The sequence below is a fragment of the Arachis stenosperma genome, chromosome 7, assembly GCF_014773155.1.
Source record: "Arachis stenosperma cultivar V10309 chromosome 7, arast.V10309.gnm1.PFL2, whole genome shotgun sequence".
NCBI classification, from domain to species: domain Eukaryota; kingdom Viridiplantae; phylum Streptophyta; class Magnoliopsida; order Fabales; family Fabaceae; genus Arachis; species Arachis stenosperma.
This window is the reverse complement of record NC_080383.1, coordinates 88,904,546-88,922,783: the sequence shown is the minus strand read 5'-3', so window position 1 is coordinate 88,922,783 and position 18,238 is coordinate 88,904,546. Positions and strand designations below refer to the sequence as shown.

Below are 18,238 nucleotides of genomic sequence, written 5' to 3'. Positions count from 1 at the left end.
CTCCTTTTTCTGAGCCGGGAAAGAAGGGTCTCTCACGCTCACGCATACATCACCCTTTCACAAACCCTTTCAAGTTTCATCAGAGAAGAAGAAGAATCATCAGGAGAAGATAATGTCGGGTGTGGGGCCCATATCGCAGGATTGGGAGCCAGTGGTGATAAGGAAGAAGGCACCAAACGCTGCGGCCAAAAAGGATGAGAAAGCTGTCAATGCTGCTCGCCGCGCCGGAGCTGAGATTGAAACCGTCAAGAAATGTATATTTGTTTTGCGGGTTTTTGTTTTATTTTTTTTGAAAAAAAAAGTTTATGTTTTTGTGATGCTTTCCCTTCTAGGTCATGATATGCTTTTTTGGTTTTAATGGGTTTAGGTTAGAATCATGATGAGGAAATATTTGAAATTTTGGAATAAAATCGATGGTCTGCTTTATCCTTTATGTATTTGTTTTCTGTGATGACTTATTTAGCGCATAGGGTATTAGGGTTTTTGTTGATGATTTGTGGAATGGATCATTTGGGATGACTAAAAGTGCTTTTTTTTTTTCATTGATGTTTTTCTTATCTGATGTTGGTAGGTACTTGTTTATTTGGTTGCATATTGGCCAACGTAAAAAAAAAGAAGTAAATCTGTTCTAGAATGAAAACTTGTTTGTGAATCTATATTGTTACTGTTGTTTGAAGGAAGAAGAAAAACGAGTAATTTCATTCCTCTAATCTGAATTCAAGTGTCATGGTCTATTTGCGCTATGCTTGTTGTTTAATTAGGAATTGATCAAATCATGAGAGTATTAATGCATAGCTCCCTCAACTGATAATTGGTCTGCATATGTTTAAAAATATAGAAACATTTTTGTGTTGATACTTGATAATGACATTCAATTTAACTTGTTATTTCGTGTTCTCCGCAGCAAATGCTGGAACAAATAGAGCTGCCTCTAGTAGCACTTCTTTGAACACCAGGAAGCTTGATGAAGAAACCGAGAATCTTCACCGTAAGTACATGTTATTTGTCTATTCTATGCTTCCTTTGCTTAACCTACATTGTAATAGAAATCCTGATCAGCTTTAAGAAGTAGCAACTTGATGGATTTATTCTTTCTCTGCATTTGGCATTTGTATCAAGGGTGGTTGTATTCTTGTAGAGAGAGAAAGTGCTTGGCTTTGTTTATATTGGCTAATCACATCACTTTCCCATTTGACTTTAGTTTTAATTCATTTGATGGAGTCTACATGGTTTTGAAACTAATATGCATTTGCATGTTACTATCAAATATGTTTTGCTTTAGCATTTTAATTTGGCTTATTTTTCATATATTGTTTCGCTTGTGTTTTAAGTACTTCTATTTTTCCATTACTATATCAGATACCTTAGTGGATGTCTATTGTTACTGTGTTACCTCTCCTTTTTTTTGACTTGCACATATGACTTAATTGTTCAGCCTCTATAGCACAATACTTTGAATAACAGACCACTAGTGAGAGTAAAAATGGCAAGGAATGCGGTGACTTATATATCGTTGTTGATGAAAGAGCATTCAGTGTTAGAAGATGATGCTCCTGAAATTGTCTTTCTTTTGTAGCATTTCAATCTTGGCGTTAACAATTTGGATCATATAATGTTGGTCTTTTGAGATTGAGTGTGAAAGCCGAACATATGTTCTTGGTCTTTTTGGTATAATGGTATTCCCAATAATAAACTTGAAATGAATTCAAACCCCTTTGAGGCTAAAGGACAAATTTTGCTTTTGCAACTATTTTATTTAATGTTTGAGTCTAAATCTGCCCAGGTGCCCTATCATTTAGGCCTATATATGCAATGATATTCATTGCATTGTTACTGTTTCAACATTCAAGAGATTCCTGAAAAATTAGCACACTTCCACAGTCACTGCCAAGTGGAGAAAATGTATGATGTGATTTAATTGGTTACTTTCTGAAATTGATTTCAGTTTAAAAAATTATGTTGCAACAACTACAATGGTATATAAATAAATTGCAAGAATAGGCATTGTAAATTGGCAAAATAGATGTTGATTTTATAGTAGTATATCCTCCAGCTTCTCCCTTCCCTGTAATGTACTTTTTCTTTCTACTATAATTGATTGATGCGAATGAAATTATATTTAACATACTATCAAAATGAACATTGTGATGTCGTTCACACATTATATTGGGCAGAGCTTTGTGTAAAACTTATGGTTTCTTAATGTTGATAGTTCTTGTTTATAAATTTTAATTACATCCATACTACTTTAGTTGAAGAAACTTTAAGAGCATCTCAGGTATCACAGGTGCTGTATGATTTGTAGAGATTCAACTTGTTTCATTGTTCCAAGTCCTCAGCTTCTGATTCCGAGCATTTTTCAGCAAAATTTCTTTTGTAGTTAGTACCATTTTTATTAGAAATTGAACGTGGAATTCTTCTCATGATATTTCTAACTGTACTCACAGACGACCGTGTACCATCAGAACTAAAGAAAGCCATCATGCAGGCCCGACTGGACAAAAAACTTACTCAGGCTCAGCTGGCTCAGGTCTCTCTCTCTCTCTCTCTCTGTGTGTGTGTGTGTGTGTGTGTGTGTTTTCACCACCTTTTTTATTTGGACTTATCAACTTTCAAATGGAGGTAGTAATTTCCTATTCGCGCATTATGATCTTAAAAGACAGTAATATTCGTACACAGTGGGAGTAAAATATATCCAAACTTCGCTCGACGCCGAGAGTTTTCCAATAATTTTCTCAACTTCTGCTTGCATTTAAAACTCAATTATCTCCAAAAGTAGGTATTATCTTTGGTTAGAAAGCTAAGATGTTGATCACTTTTGCTTTCTCTGTCAGATGATCAATGAGAAGCCACAGATTATACAGGAATATGAATCTGGCAAAGCCATTCCAAATCAACAAATCATAGGGAAACTGGAGAGAGCTCTTGGTGCAAAGCTTCGTGGAAAGAAATGAATCATATGCTTTTAATTATGTGTTTGTGTGTCTTTCTGCTGATGGAGCAACAAAAATCTTTATGATGTCATGATATGAATACTTGTTGTAAGGAATCTAATCAGAATTTAACCTATGAATGTCATGTGATCCATGGTTTTGTGGTCTGAGTCATAATATGGAACTATGAAATTCTATGTCCCAATGCCAAAGTTGGAGTGTTGTTTGTTCATATCCCCCTTTTTTCTCATTTGTAAGTAGAAGATGCAATTATTAACCCTATGAAATTTGGCTTGTGCATTTTACATCGCATAAATGTTCACAATGGACAATTGGGCACTTTGAAAGAAAAGAAAAGGTTCTTGTGCTAATTTTTATTCCAAAATACTCTCTAAATATATAACGGTACCTTTGGAAGAAAACTCAATAGAAAACAATTTTTAAGGTGATTACTCGCATGAATATGTTTCTAAGTAATATAAAATTGTTAGATGATTTAACATGTTTGAAATTTTAGGAGATACGGACAAAAATAGGGGCTTTTTTAGTATTTATAATAAATAATTTTTAGTTTTAAGAAGACAGTTATGTTTGTTAAAAGGCTGATCTGAATAACTATTATCCACCTTAATTATGTGGTTAGGTTATTAGAAATTTTCTTTAAATTTTTATAATGAAACAGGTCAAATCAAACAGAAAGCAATGGCCAAAAGTGGCAAAACAATTCTTCTCCAGCCAGTAGGAAAATATTACTACTTTGAGCGATGGGTTTGGTGTACCAGCAAAGCCATTCCACTTGGTATTGGAAAAGAAAGGTCTTTCATTTATTGGCATGTCAAGTTGCTTAACCTAAGCAGTAAGCCTATTGGACTTTTCTGTTTGACCCAAAAGTTAACACCGGCTTTATTGGGTAGTAATAGTAGGTCTCCTGCTTAGCATATTGGTGTTCACATTAACATTTGACCATTTCTTTTTTTTGTTGGAGTGGGGGCCTAGGGCGTCTAATTTTTAATAAGTTTGATACTGGGAAGTTTCAGAACTCATTCAAGGTCACCCAACCCAATTCAAGGTTTTTAATTATTATTTTAGTTGAGTTACTTTAGTATAATTAATGACTAACATGGCAGAATGAGTAGATGACAATGTAAACAAAGTTACCAACATAATGTAAGAGTAATTTAAATAGTAGCTGTGGCGATACCAACTTTATTCCATTTCTCAATAACTATATTCCAGTGCAATAATATATAGACAAAGAAACATTCTTGGTAATAGTAGCACAATTATGTACGTAAGCAGATAAAATTATTCTAAAAAGAAAAAGGCAAAGTTCAAATTAATATGGTTAATACTGCACTTATTTTCTTACTTTTCATTTTAATAGTTACAAGAATACAAGAGCTCGAAAGCAAACTTTTTAATTTTAATATGGAGAGAGTTGGTGTATAACAAAATTATGAAGGTATATGGTATTTTACCAGGATATGAGAATTGTGCAAGACAAATCAGACCGTCCAATTGGAGGTACTGAAAATTCTGGGTCTCTAATTTGTGTACTGACAGAAAACTCTGGATCCGATTTGTGTACTGACAGAAAATCCTGAATCCAATTTCAATATCCATGAAATTTTACTCCACACAAATCGGACCGTCCGATTTGTGCTCCTCTCTGTGCAATGAAATCAGACGGTCTGATTTCTTTCCACTAAAACAAAAAATTAAAAACCGTCACAATCGTATATATCTCCCCAATACTCCATAATTCAGCGTAACTCACATGTCAATTTCATATAAAAAAAATTAGTCCTCAAAAGCAGATAGAACCTCTAACCAATATGAGAAAAGTCCTTAGCCAGGAAACAAATTTAAATGATCAAAACACGAAAAAAATATTACATCTATTGCACATATATAGACGCAGAGTTCCATAAAAAATGGTATGTGCTCATTAAAAAGTATTCATAAAACTAATTGCTATATATTTGTTTATAAATTTATCTGTTATTTAATTTATTTTTAATATATATTTTATATTTTAATATTTATTTTATATAAATAGTTAATTTGATAATTGATTTTTCATAGACACGTTTCATCGCACCCCCCTTTTTGCTTTTTCCTTACACAAACCAACCTGAATCCCCTACCTATGTTCCATGCATATTAGTATTTGTTTCTTATTCATTTCTCTTTTTCCTTTATTACATTTTTTGCGTATAACTTTTTCAATTCCTCTTTCTGTCATCTACTATGGAAAAAAGAAATTAATACTTCCTATGTTGTAGGTGACATTTAAAATTTTAAAGATACAAAAGGGAAGTATATTTATTTTTTTGTTAAACTATTTACCAGTTTTATATTTATACTAAAATTGTATTGTATTATATTATATTTTATAGTTTTATTCGTATCGCATTGTATCAGAATCTCAAATAAAAATATGTGATGCATAAGTGCCTAAAATTCAAGGTCACCAAAGGTATAATTGTCAATGCAATCAAATCACTGAACAAGGTAGTAGTTTAGAATTTGATTCCGGAAGATTATCATCCATTAGGATAAGCTTAGTTTTGAGAATATAATAACATAAAATATTAAAAATATAGCACAAAAAAATAGACATACGAAAATTAATATTTTTAAATTTTGTTTAGTATTAAATTTAATATAAAATAAAATAAATAATAAAAAATTTAATTTATTCTTTTAGATAAAATTTATAATAAAAAATATAATTATAAAAATTTGATAATAATAATAATAAAAAATAATAATATAAATTACATCTTTATCTAATATCTTTGTATCTTTTCAAAATATAATATTTTTGTGAATATTTCACCAGTCAAACACAATTTTATATCGTATTCATGTCTCTATATCCTAACTTTGTAAATAAACACAGCCAAACAGGTGCCATTCCCCTCTGTTCCTATCTCTGTGAGAGATATTTTGCTAAATATCTTACAAAAAGGTAAAACCACCTTATGAATTTTGAAAATGGTGGGACCTTAACACCTTTCAATATCTTTACCCTTAAGCAATGGAGTTGCAATTGGTCCCAGTTAAGGCAAGGCAAGGATGCTACCATAAAAGAAGAGAATAATAATAATAGCACTAATAGTAATCTTTTAAGAGCATGGACTACTCAGTATTCGTTCATGCTTGATCATATTTATATCATCATAGCTAACCCCTTATCCATTGACAAGCATCTGATGCAGCTTTTCTGCTTCAGCTTCAATGTCAAGGGCCAACCATATGAGCTGTCACTGTCAAATACTAACTTCAAATCGATCACAATGATAAGTATATCGATCTTTTGATTAAAATTTTCTGATAATAATACTTGAATACCGGCAGTACAATTTAGATGAGAAGTGGGGACCAGGAAAATAATTCAGCAAAGAAAAGTATAAATTAGAAAACGCTTTTTGATCACTATACAACGTGTGTTCTATATATTATGTTCAATAGTTATCTCCTACATAAAGTTTAGAAACTGATATCATCCCATCCCACCTTATTATGAACCTAATTCTTTCTTCAAGAAGGGTACCCAAAATTTCCTATATGTTTGGTCATTTTCATATTTAGCCCCACTGCTTGCCATGATGCCATCTTTGGCTTATCACAAAATTCAGTTATACATTGCTTATTCATTCCCTCCAATTTTTAACTAAAATATCTCTCTGCTACCCCAGACAAGAGATAAGTATATTGAATTGCAGTAATTCCCAATTCACATGACGATGTTAGAACTTCTAAGTCTAACTAAATTCAGGGACTTGTGTAAAAGAAAAATGAAACACTATAATGGAACCTGGGTTAGAAGTTAAAAACAATTACATACTGACTAATGTGAATAAAGAATAAAGAGGATCAACTGCAGGAAGGGACCAACATATTTTCATTATGGAAGATGTCATGTTCTATTGATAATATAACAACATTTACTTACAACAAGCTTCCTGAAATCAAATTTATGGACTCAGCCGGGGAAAAAATATTAAACAAAAATAAACTATTGACGTACAACATTCCACGGAATAAATAAGCATAATGACACATACTATATATTACTCACATGCCAGTTTAGTGCCAAAGCTAGTCAAGCAAATGGCAAATGCCTGAAAGGCAGATAAGGGCTGCCTATAATCCATGGTGAAAGTATCATCCCCCACTTTGCCAAACTGCAGGAGAACCGTGTCCTCATCTCCTTTCCCTCCCGGTTGGCTTTGGTCCACCGTAGCAACCAGCTGAAAGTTCTTCACGGATGCTACTGTCACGCGGCCATGAAAATTCAAGCACCAGCACTGCAAATGCTCGTGCCACCTTGGTGCTTTGTTCTTCAAGACTGTGCAGGTAGGAGTAGCTTGATCTTTACTGTTTGTCTTGTTGCCGTCCAATGATGTGATATCTGAAGTTTCTCCCAATGGTGTTGCAGGACACTTGAGGGAGCAAACCATCCTCCTTGGCCCTCTTGATTTCAAGAGGTTGAACTTGTAGGAGACCTGCCCCACTTCAAAGTTACCAGCAGGAACTTGAGGGCTTATCTGTTTGCTGGCAAAACGGCGACTAGACCTGCCACTCGATGGTTTTGCACCAGCATGGGGTGGTTGACTGTCGTAAATTGTGAAGTTGGTGCCAAGAAAATCCGAGCTGTTAAAGAGATTCAACAAATAAGTGGTCCATAACAACCAGCCAAAAATGGACCAAGAATTCACATGTAGATTTTTATTTATTTAAATGAGAATCACAAATTCCAAAACACTAACAGATTTCGTACAATTGTTAAGAACAGCACCATCAAATTGCGTATTCAGATCTACAGCCTTTTTTTTTACCAAGATGGGATTAAGAAGATTTAAAAAATTGGATTAAATCATTTTTATCCAGCTCAAATGTAAATAAAGGACATGCCACTCAATTTTCGGACAAATTGACAGCAAATTAAGGGTTTCTTCAACTTTTTATAACCAAGCAACTTTGGTCCCAGATCCACTTTGATAGATTTGATCTTATAAAGCCACCAAAATTAATTGACTGTTAAGCACGTGCAAACAAAGAATGGTCTTCATTTAATTCCCTTGGGGGGAGGGGGATGAATTCAGATAGGTCACTCAGATGTTCAATCATATAGTTGGAAGCAAATAAATGACGGTTCATCGGATAACCAAGTGTGTACTTCGAGGTACCATTTCATTATTGGCTTTAAAGAGCCAACAGAAGAGACTAAGAAAAATGCTACATTCCAATGACAAAACTGAGTTAAAAAACATGCCAAAGAAACTTTTAATTGGTACGAAAGCTTTACCTTAATTTTCCAACATAAGCATTGCTTCCTTGGGATAAGTCCTCGGCATCAAGTGATATTATATATTCAGTATGGGTACCAAACCTGTATCTTCTAGCCGCCAACAAAAACTTCCCTTTGTCTGTGAATGCTGTAAAGGAGAGGGGTAGGTGAGTATATTAGAGGAGAAAAACAGGCATAAATATCCATCAGATAAGAAAAGGACAAACGAGCAATAGACTTTCAAAGAGATGAACTATCTCATAAAATACTGAGAAAAAATAAACCTCGGATTAAGCATTGCTACCATAAACTACCCTACAAAATACATTGATTTATTGCAATGCTTCATAATACTATACTTTCACTAAAGTTTTAAAAGTTCTCCACCCTTTCAACCAGTTGAAGATTCTATATGTTTAGGGCAAATATTGCTAGCACCAATCATTGGTCAAGAATTAGAATGCTAGAACTCTATTTAGAATCTCACACCATTCACACAGAATGCTCCTATAAGAGGATATCCAAATACCATAAGCTAATTGGAAGGGCAAATGCACAACATAAAGCTAATCATTGCAACTCAACCAATTGTGCCCGATTCCAGGAGAAGTTACTGTTGGTGAACTTAATTAGTTGTGCCAAAATTGAATATGCCAACATCCTCCTCACAAACTATGAGAAATGTCATATGCCATGGACCAAGGTGTTGAAATTTAGCAATGGGTGCTCTCATTCTTTAATGCAAAATAACTTATGTATATAACTTTCTAAATAACAGAACCTGTATTAAGGCAGATTTTAATAACACCTACTCTTCTATTACTTAATCTCCCTTTGATATATGTTTCTAAAGTTTCTTCTCTCACTAAATGAAAATTTGAAAGAAATAAATAAATGAACATTTCCAGTCATAGATCCTTTCACTTCCTCTGAAAAGAACCCTCCAATATTTCTCCATAAAATTTATGTTACTAGCAGAACTCAATTTTATTTCCATTCTCCAAAATTACTTTAATATGAGTAATTGGACAAGTTTTTGTAAATTGACTAAAGCAAGTCAACATTGACTGGGTCTGGCCACTCAAATGCATAGATTCTAGAAAAATAGGTTTGACATTTCTTTTTTTCTTTTATTTTTTTATTTAGTTTTGAGGAGAAGGGGGGGGGGGGCAGAGGGGGTATCTGTCTATAAATAATAAATAAATATAAATAAAAGTCAATTCACATATTGGCAAACCGCAAATCCCTTCAGACTTTAGCAAGTTCATTCACAAAGGGATAGCATATCTAGTCATACAAGAAAGGTTGGAATAATACACTTAAAAAATGAAATCTTGCCCAGCTCTAGTTGTTACACATACAACACAGGACTTTATAGTGACAAGAGAGGAAGAGCAGAGATGCTCATTCAACTCTGGCCACAATTCATTTTCATCGATCTCTACCAGTAGGCAAAAAAGGCCTTTCATCAAGACAATACTTACTTACATGGTGTTAAGGCAAGATATAGATAAAATGTCGAGGTCTTCTTGTTTCGCTTTATCAGACACTGGTTGGGAAGTTCACGTGGACCTGGCTGCAGATCATCAAAACATAATGATAATGTCAACTCCAGGTCTCCAAAGTTCAATAGAACAAAATTCGAAGAAATTGCAACAAGAAACGAAAGCATTCATCACAACAAATGCAAACATCTAGCAAACAATTAATCTTTATCTACTAGAACTCTGATGAAAGTGAAACTACATCATCCATATACGCACACAGTGAAGCACGGCCACTATCTGAATCCGAAAGTTTTCCTCACAAAAGAAAGACATCACCATTTCCCGCTCTTGCATCTTCTATGACTAACGAACTGCAATTTCGTATGCAGTAGTGAGGGCCCATTCTGAATTTGACGCATTAATCAGCCAAATACCGCCATGGCTTAATGCAGGGATACCAAAATCATGGCTGATTCCTCAGAGCAGAGTAAAAATTCACTCCCTAAACTAATCGAAGCATTCATCACGTCTTTGGATTAAGCTAATTTTAATGTTAGAAGAAAAAAGAAAAAGCTCATAATCAAAACCGCACTTTGGGCAACTTTTACCAAAAAAAAAAAAAAATCCCCTAAAAATTGACCAAATCCAACACGCCATCTTCAAACATGTCCGAAACAATCAAATCCCAATTCTAGAATCACGCTCAAAAAAATATTTGCATATAATTTTTAAGAATAAAAAAGACAAATAACTAACCGAATATTTTAACTTCAAAAATTTTCAACAGAAGACCACGAAGTAAACTCAACTTTTTCGTTTTTTAAAATTTTCTTCCGCATAAACAATACATAACTCAATCCTCACGCATCAAATTAAAAAAACAAAATTTAAGCTGATTGAAAGAAAAGGCATAAAATTAATTCAAATTTGAGAGAGAAATGAATAACAATTTGAATCCGAACCTTCCTAAGACATGAAGGAAAAGTGATTTTGCCGTTATTATGAGGCTGTCCAACGATCTCACGCGTCATGTCCCTCCACCGCTTGCAGACACAGGCGCACGCCACCACGTTCTGCCGCTGCGGCCACTGCTCCTCCTCCACCTCCACCCTTCTTATAATCTCTCCCAGCAGCTCCGGCAACATCCCCGACCACGCATTCCCCTCCTCCCCTGCCTCCTCCTTCTTTTCCCCTCCCTCCACCTTAGGAGCTACCGCAGCGTTAACCTCCATGAACGATTTCGAGAATTTCCGTGAGCGGAACACCTTCCTTAGAGACATCTCCTCAGAACAACAACAACAACAACAACAACAACAACAATAATAATACAACAATTAGAAGGTGTAAGGAATAATCGAACCTAATTTGGGAATTTAGGGTTAGGGGTTTGAGAATAAAATATAAGTGTTGGTGTCATAGGAGAGAGAGAGAGTTTTACAGAGTGAAGAAGGAGGAGGAGGAGGAAGGGGGAAGGAGGAGGAGGAGGAGAAAATGGGAATAACGGAAAGAAGGGGTGTGATAAAGTGACGGGTGGGTGAGGGTGATTGAAATGGGATGGTGGGCCCAAGAGGACGCTGAAGCGAATGACAGGCACGTGAGATTAGCGAGTACTGTGTTTTATTTTTATTTTATTTTGTGTGTTGGTTTTTAATTTTATTAAAGGGTGGAATAGTGTTCTGTGTTTGTCATGGGTGGTGCTGAATTTTGCGCTGATGATTTTTGACTTTCTCCACCCTGGATTTACTCATTTATTATTTATTATCTTCTCTATTCTTTTTATTTTTATTCCTTTTCTTTTTAATTTTGACTGTCCATGAGTTGTTGACTTGTTGTGGCCTTCTGGGGATGTTAGCAGTAATAACTAATAAGTAATAATCCAATTATAATTACTTATTGAGAAAATTACTAAAGCTTTTTTTAAAAAACTAAACATCAAGTATAGGCACATGGTTAACGTCGTTTGGAAAGTTTTAAAAATAATTTTTTTTATTTTTTAATTTATAAAAAATAATAATATTAATATTTAGTGTAAATTTAAAATTAAATTACAATTTTTTAAAAAATTATTTAAAAATTTATAAAAAAAATTAAAAAATAACTTTTTTCATAATATTATTATTTTTTATCATATTTCTATAAAATAAATATTTTTAGAACTAAAAATTTAAATATAAAAAAATTTATTTATAAACTATTTTTAATATAATAATTTATTATTAAACTATTTTTTTTTAAAAATTAATTAAATTATTTATCCAAACTAAACCTTAATTACTTATGTTTTACTTTTCTTCTCTTAGTTCTTTTTTCCCTTGAAAAATTAAGGTTGAAAACTTCAACTAAAAAGGTTAAGAACAGAAATAAGAGTTAATACTTTTTCTACGTATCCACTATCCAATTGCAGTCTCATATAATTATTTTTATTCTACTTCTAGAGTAAATTACATTCGTTTGTTTATTTAAACAACACCCCCTTCTCCCCAAATGCTCCAATTAATATATTAGCGTGTTTTTTGGGTTAAGTAAGAAAAGACATTTTTTACATATTTTACGGAGTAAGGATTTTTTTTTATAGAGTAATTTTATTTATTAAATTTAAAAAGGTAAAAAAATTAAAAAATAAAAACAGAAACTAGATATATAATATAAAAAAAATTATTATATTATTCTACGACAAATTATATTTTAACACCAAATATACTGATGTGTGCATTTTCGTATCAATTTGTATATGCTCTTAATTATTTTTTTTAAAAAAGTATTATATAGTTATCGTACATAAATTAAGATTTAATGATTATTTATGTTATGATTTATTAAAATGTTAATATTTTATTTTATATTTTTAAATAATTATTATAATTTTTTTATATTTTAATGAGTCAAACATCAATAATCAATAATTTTAATTTTACAACAGACTATATTTTGACGCCAAACATACTAACATAGCATGTTTAAGTGTTGGTTGGATGCTCTTTTTTTGTTAACTATTTTTAAAAAAAAAATGTTATGTGATCAATCATAGACAAATTGTCATTTAATGATTAATTATTATTAAAATTGGTTAATAATTCTAATATTTTATTTTATATATTTTTAATAATTATAATAATTTTTTATATTTTTGTAAATCAATAATTTTAATATTTTATTTTATATTTTTAAAATTTATTACGATTCTTTATTTATATGAATGTTATATATAGCATTTCGTTTATCATTTATCGGCATAAATTTTAGAGTCAAGTATGTTGACGTAGTGTGTTTTTTTGTGGGTCTATATATTTGATGTTATTTTTTGAAAAATATTATCTACTAAATAATTAGATTTGTTAATATTTAATGATTAATTATGGTGAAATTTATCAATTATTATTATATTATTTTACAACGGATTGCATTAATGGCTTATTTGGGTTTTTAAGAAAATATATTTTTTCTAGTTATTTATTTATTAATGTTTAGATATTTTATGCAAAAAAAATTTATTTATCAATTATGTTTAGATATAATAATATAAAAGTATTTTTTTATTTATTTATTATGTGAAAAATATATCTTTTAAAAAATATGTAAATTGTAACTTCTCAAAAAAAATATTTTTTATTAAAAAAGAATTTTTTTATTCACTTAATGATACACAAATATGTACTATGACACGCATGCTGACGTGACACATTCTGATAACAATTTGCTTACATTTTTCTTCTCAACCATTTTTTAAAAAAGTATTATATAATTCATCATGCACAAATTAATATTTAATAATTATTTTATGTTAAAATGTGTCAATAATTCTAATATTATATTTTATATCTTTTTAGTAATTATTATTATGATTTTTATTTTATATTTAAGTGAGTCAATTATCAATTATCAATCATTTTAATTCTACATCAGTTTATATTCAAACGTCAAACATGCTTATATTGTTGAATATTTTTCTCTTCTCAACTAATTTTTAGAAAAATATTATATAATTGATGATACGCAAATTAATATTTAATGATTACTTATATTCAGATTTATTAACAATTCTAATATTTTATTTCGTATTTTTTAGTAATTTATTAATTATAATTATTTTTTTATATTGGTATGAATTAATAATTCTATTATTTTATTTTATATTCATTTAAAAATTATCACCGAGTCTTTTTTATATTTCTGTGAATGTTAGATATAATATTTTGTTTTACCATTTAGGAGCGTAAGTTTTAGAGTTAAATATACTGACGTCAATGATGTGGTGCGTACAGTGTCACTCTATATATTGATGCTATTTTTGAACCACACACACCCTAAGGGTTAACCAAGAGGTAAAAAGATGGAAGGAATTATACTTTGTTCTTCTCAAGTTCTTAGTAAAAATATACTAGTTCATACTATTAGGTAGTTGAGGAGTGTTGCTAGACATCAACCTTGATTAGTAAATTTAATATGACTAATTTACTACCTGCTTAATATTAAACCTATGGGGTCACACACTAACGAGTGTTCTAATCTTTGCTGTAGAATTATTTAATTATTATTTTGATTTGATCAAATAAATAATTATATTAATTCAAATGAAATATTATTGTATTTTTTGCTAGCATCGAGAATGGAATAATAATATGATAATTGAGAATATTAAATAAGATTTGAGAATAATTAGTTATTCTATTTCTAAATTTGAATTATTCATTTGGATGATATCCTAACTGATTTTGTTTTAAATTGAGTTATGATATGATTCATAAATTTAAAGGATTCAGAGTAAAATTTTAAGATATGATTTAAATTTGAATTGAGATTCAAATTTAAAATTAGTAAGAAATCTCATAATATATATATGTATTCCAAGAGTAGAGAAAAAAATGAGAATAAAGCACAAGAATTTTATTCCTTTACCTCTACACACATAAACGTATGTAAGACTAATTCTTAGAGAAGAATTTTATGGCGTGCAAAGAGTTGCAAAATGTTTCTCAATTTATATCAGATGTCCATTAGTCAAGGAGTTGACAGCAAAGGTTGGTCTTGGTGTGGATACGCATAGTGCCTTCGTACTATCGAATGAAAAAATAATTTTTAGTAGCATACACAGTTATTTAGATCTGATCTATATATTGTTTAATTGAATAAAATTTAAGTACAAAATAAATCTTTAGATTACTTTCATTTCTTCCGCTGTGTGTTATGAACACATGGTAAACATTCACAATCGACCGAGGAATGAAGGAAGAGATGGTGGCAAAGGCTACGGACGACAAGGCACACGTATTGGAGGAATTCCAACACGTGCAAATGTGGCACACACTGATGAAAGTGGCAATCATGTTGTCAACACAAAAGACAAGAGATGTGAGATATCAGGATTGACCAATGAGTAATAGAACGTATTGGTAGATATGATCAACAGGCAAAAATCAAATGAATCTGAAACAATGACTGGTAAAAGAACTTTTGATTTATGGATCATTGATAGTGGAGATTACAACCACATAACTGGAATCTTGGAAAATTTATGGGAAAAAAAACTATACACGGGTGTCCAGTAGGTTTATCGAATGGAGAGCAGGTGATAGCGTGCAAGCAAGGGACAATGATTCTTGACGGAGGACTTGAATTGAAAAATATTCTCTATGTACGTAAATTAAAAAGCAACTTATTCTCAGTTTTTCAATTAACAAATGCAGAACATTGTCTAGTTTAATGCACTAATAAATTTTATGTCATACAGGATCGCACTTCAAGGACGTTGATTGGAGTAGGTGAGCGAAAGGATGGACTCTATTGGTATCATGGGGCACACAAGATTCAATCTTGTCATGCCAGAACAAATAATCAACTAGAACTTTGGCATAAGAGACTCGGGCATCCATTGTTTAAAATTGTGCAAATGCTCTCCAATGTTAGTGAGAAATCTACAAGCAATGAGATTTGTGAAACTTGTGAAAAATCCAAACAAATAAGATATAAGTTTTCTTTAAGTGACTATCAAGCTTCTAATATTTTTTATTTAATCCATTGTGACTTGTGGAAACACTATAGAACTCCCTCCTCGTGTGGTGCTTCATATTTCTTAACTATTATAGATGATTATTCACGAGTGGTTTGTATATATTTGTTGAAATGGTTGAGGTATCAATCACGTTGAAAAAAATTTTCACGTTGGTTGAACACCATTATAACAAATATGTTAAAATGGTGCGATCTGATCATGGGATGAAATTTATGTGTTTAAAATAATACTTCTTACAACAAGGCATTGTTCACCACTCGTCATGTGTTAATATATCACAACAAATTGGACGAGTGGAGCGCAAACATCGACATATTCTCAATGTTGCTAGATCATTATGCTTTTAAGGCAATCTTTCTATTCGATTTTGGGGAGAATGTGTCTCAACTGCTGGCTATTTAATTAATCGTACCATATCCTCAATACTGAAGGGCAGGACTCCGTATGAGATTTTTCATGAAATAATTCTAAGTTATAAGTACTTAAGGGTTTTTGGTTCTTTGTGTTATGCTCAAAAATAGAATAAGCAACGGGACAAATTTGTTAGCTGTAGTAGAAAATGTGTGTTTGTCAGGTACCCTTTCGGGCAAAAAGGATGGAAACTATTTGACTTGGAAAAAGAAGTTTTATTTGTCTCTTATGACGTCCATTTTGTTGAAGATATATTTTCTTTTCAAGAGGTTCAGACTTTGGCACCGGTACCAAGAATTGAAGATATTGGACCTCCTGTAACAGAAATAATTGTTGAAGAAGACACACATAATGGGCCAAGTTCAGAACGCACACTTGGGCCTAGTACTCTACATTTAAATGACTGTGTTGGGGAACCCCTCATTGAAGCATCTATTGACAAACAAAGGGGACATGAACTCAATGAAGAGATTAAAAAGTACATCGCTGACGATGCATCGGAACCAAGTGCAACAAAAATAACGCGGACTTACGATCTACCACCAGTCACGATGGAAGTTCTACTTGGTCGATGTCACAACATGAAGACACCCTCAGTCAGGTTGCGTGACTTCGTCTCTGCTGCCACGATACCAATAAGCCCTATTGACTAACCTCTCTCTCCATCAAAATCTTCAGGTGTGTCCTATCCTATACAAAATTTTGTGAATTATAATTTTTTTTCAAACAACACCGCAGTTTTCTTGCCTCTCTCCAGATAGAACAAGAGCCTTTATTTTTCTCACAAGCAACTAGAGATAATCATTTGCGCGAAGCTATGTCCCAAGAAATCTGTGCGCTTCAAATCAATGACACTTGGAAGCTCACAATAGAGAGGTTCAAAGCAAGACTAGTAATTTTCGAAAATAATAAAGTGAAAGGCTTGGATTACAATGAAATATTTTTTCCAGTGGTGAAGATGGTAATAATTCGCACAACACTCGCAGTGGCAGCATGCCAAGATTGGGAACTCCACCAGATAGATGTCCACAATGAATTTCTTCATGGAGAGCTTCACGAGGACGCTTACATGAAGCTTTCTCTTGGTTTTCAAGTGCCTTAACAAGGACTGGTATGTAAACTTCAAAAATCTCTCTATGGTCTATAGCAGACTCCACGTTGCTGGTTTGCAAAATTTTTATTTGCCCTTCTTCGATATGATTTTTAACAAACCCCAAAGGACCATTTCTTATTTAGCCTTCGACACAATAGCGTGCAATTAGTAGTTTTGGTGTATGTTGATGACCTTGTAATTCCATGAAATAATAGTGCTGCAATTCAACGTTTCAAAGAGTATTTATACAAATGATTTTACATGAAAGATTTAGCCCGGCTGAAGTACTTCTTGGGAGTTAAGTTGCCAGATATCAGATTGATATCTTCCTGTGCCAAAGAAAATATACTTTGGACATAATCACCGAAACAGAACTTCTAGGTGTAACACCGTGTGAAGAGAATCATCAATTGGGATTAGCTACAGATTCTGTTTTATCCGATCCTAGCATATATCGTCGACTTGTTGGAAGACTGATTTATTTGTGTTTTACTCTACCTTATCTAATCTACAGTGTTCACATGTTATCCCAGTTGATGCAAGCCGTTTTATGTGTTGTACGCTATTTAAAGGGACACCTTAGGCATGGAGTTCTTCTCCCACGAGAAAATAATTTGAAGCTCTATGGATGGTGTGACTTCGATTGGGTTAGTTGTCCACTTATTTGTAAATCAATCACAGGCTGATTCATCAGCTTGGTAACTCATCAATATCTTAGAAACTCAGAAACAATAGACAGGCGTCTTACTAAGGCTGAATATTGTTCAATGGCTTAGACAACAAAAGAGTTGAAGTAGATTAAAGATATACTCTCCTCTCTATATGTACCTCATCATGTCCCCATTCGTCTCTATTACGACAATCAAGCTGCTCTTCACATTGCTAAAAATCCAGTTTTTCATGAACGCACGAAGCACATTGAAGTAGATTGTCATCTTATTCGGAATGAGATCGTGCACTAACGCCTCATTCCATTATGTTCCTACTCACACTCAGTTGGCCGAC

The 18,238-nt window shown here is 32.3% G+C and overlaps 2 protein-coding genes across 2 annotated transcripts; one reads left to right on the top strand and one right to left on the bottom strand.

Annotated features, from left to right (window-relative positions):
* The first annotated feature begins 35 nt into the window (after window positions 1-35).
* LOC130942105 (multiprotein-bridging factor 1b-like) lies at window positions 36-3,165 on the top strand. Its single transcript, XM_057870795.1, has 4 exons — window positions 36-254; window positions 905-988; window positions 2,448-2,530; window positions 2,835-3,165. The coding sequence occupies exons 1-4, from the start codon at window positions 113-115 to the stop codon at window positions 2,952-2,954; spliced, it is 429 nt and encodes a 142-aa protein (XP_057726778.1). The 5' UTR covers window positions 36-112; the 3' UTR covers window positions 2,955-3,165.
* Window positions 3,166-6,820: 3,655 nt separating this feature from the next.
* Window positions 6,821-11,234, bottom strand: LOC130941091 (tubby-like F-box protein 7). Its single transcript, XM_057869481.1, has 4 exons — window positions 10,682-11,234; window positions 9,721-9,808; window positions 8,251-8,380; window positions 6,821-7,595 (listed from the first exon to the last, which is right to left on the bottom strand). Exons 1-4 carry the CDS (start codon window positions 10,997-10,999, stop codon window positions 7,013-7,015), a joined length of 1,119 nt encoding a protein of 372 aa, XP_057725464.1. The 5' UTR covers window positions 11,000-11,234; the 3' UTR covers window positions 6,821-7,012.
* Between the last annotated feature and the right edge of the window lie 7,004 nt (window positions 11,235-18,238).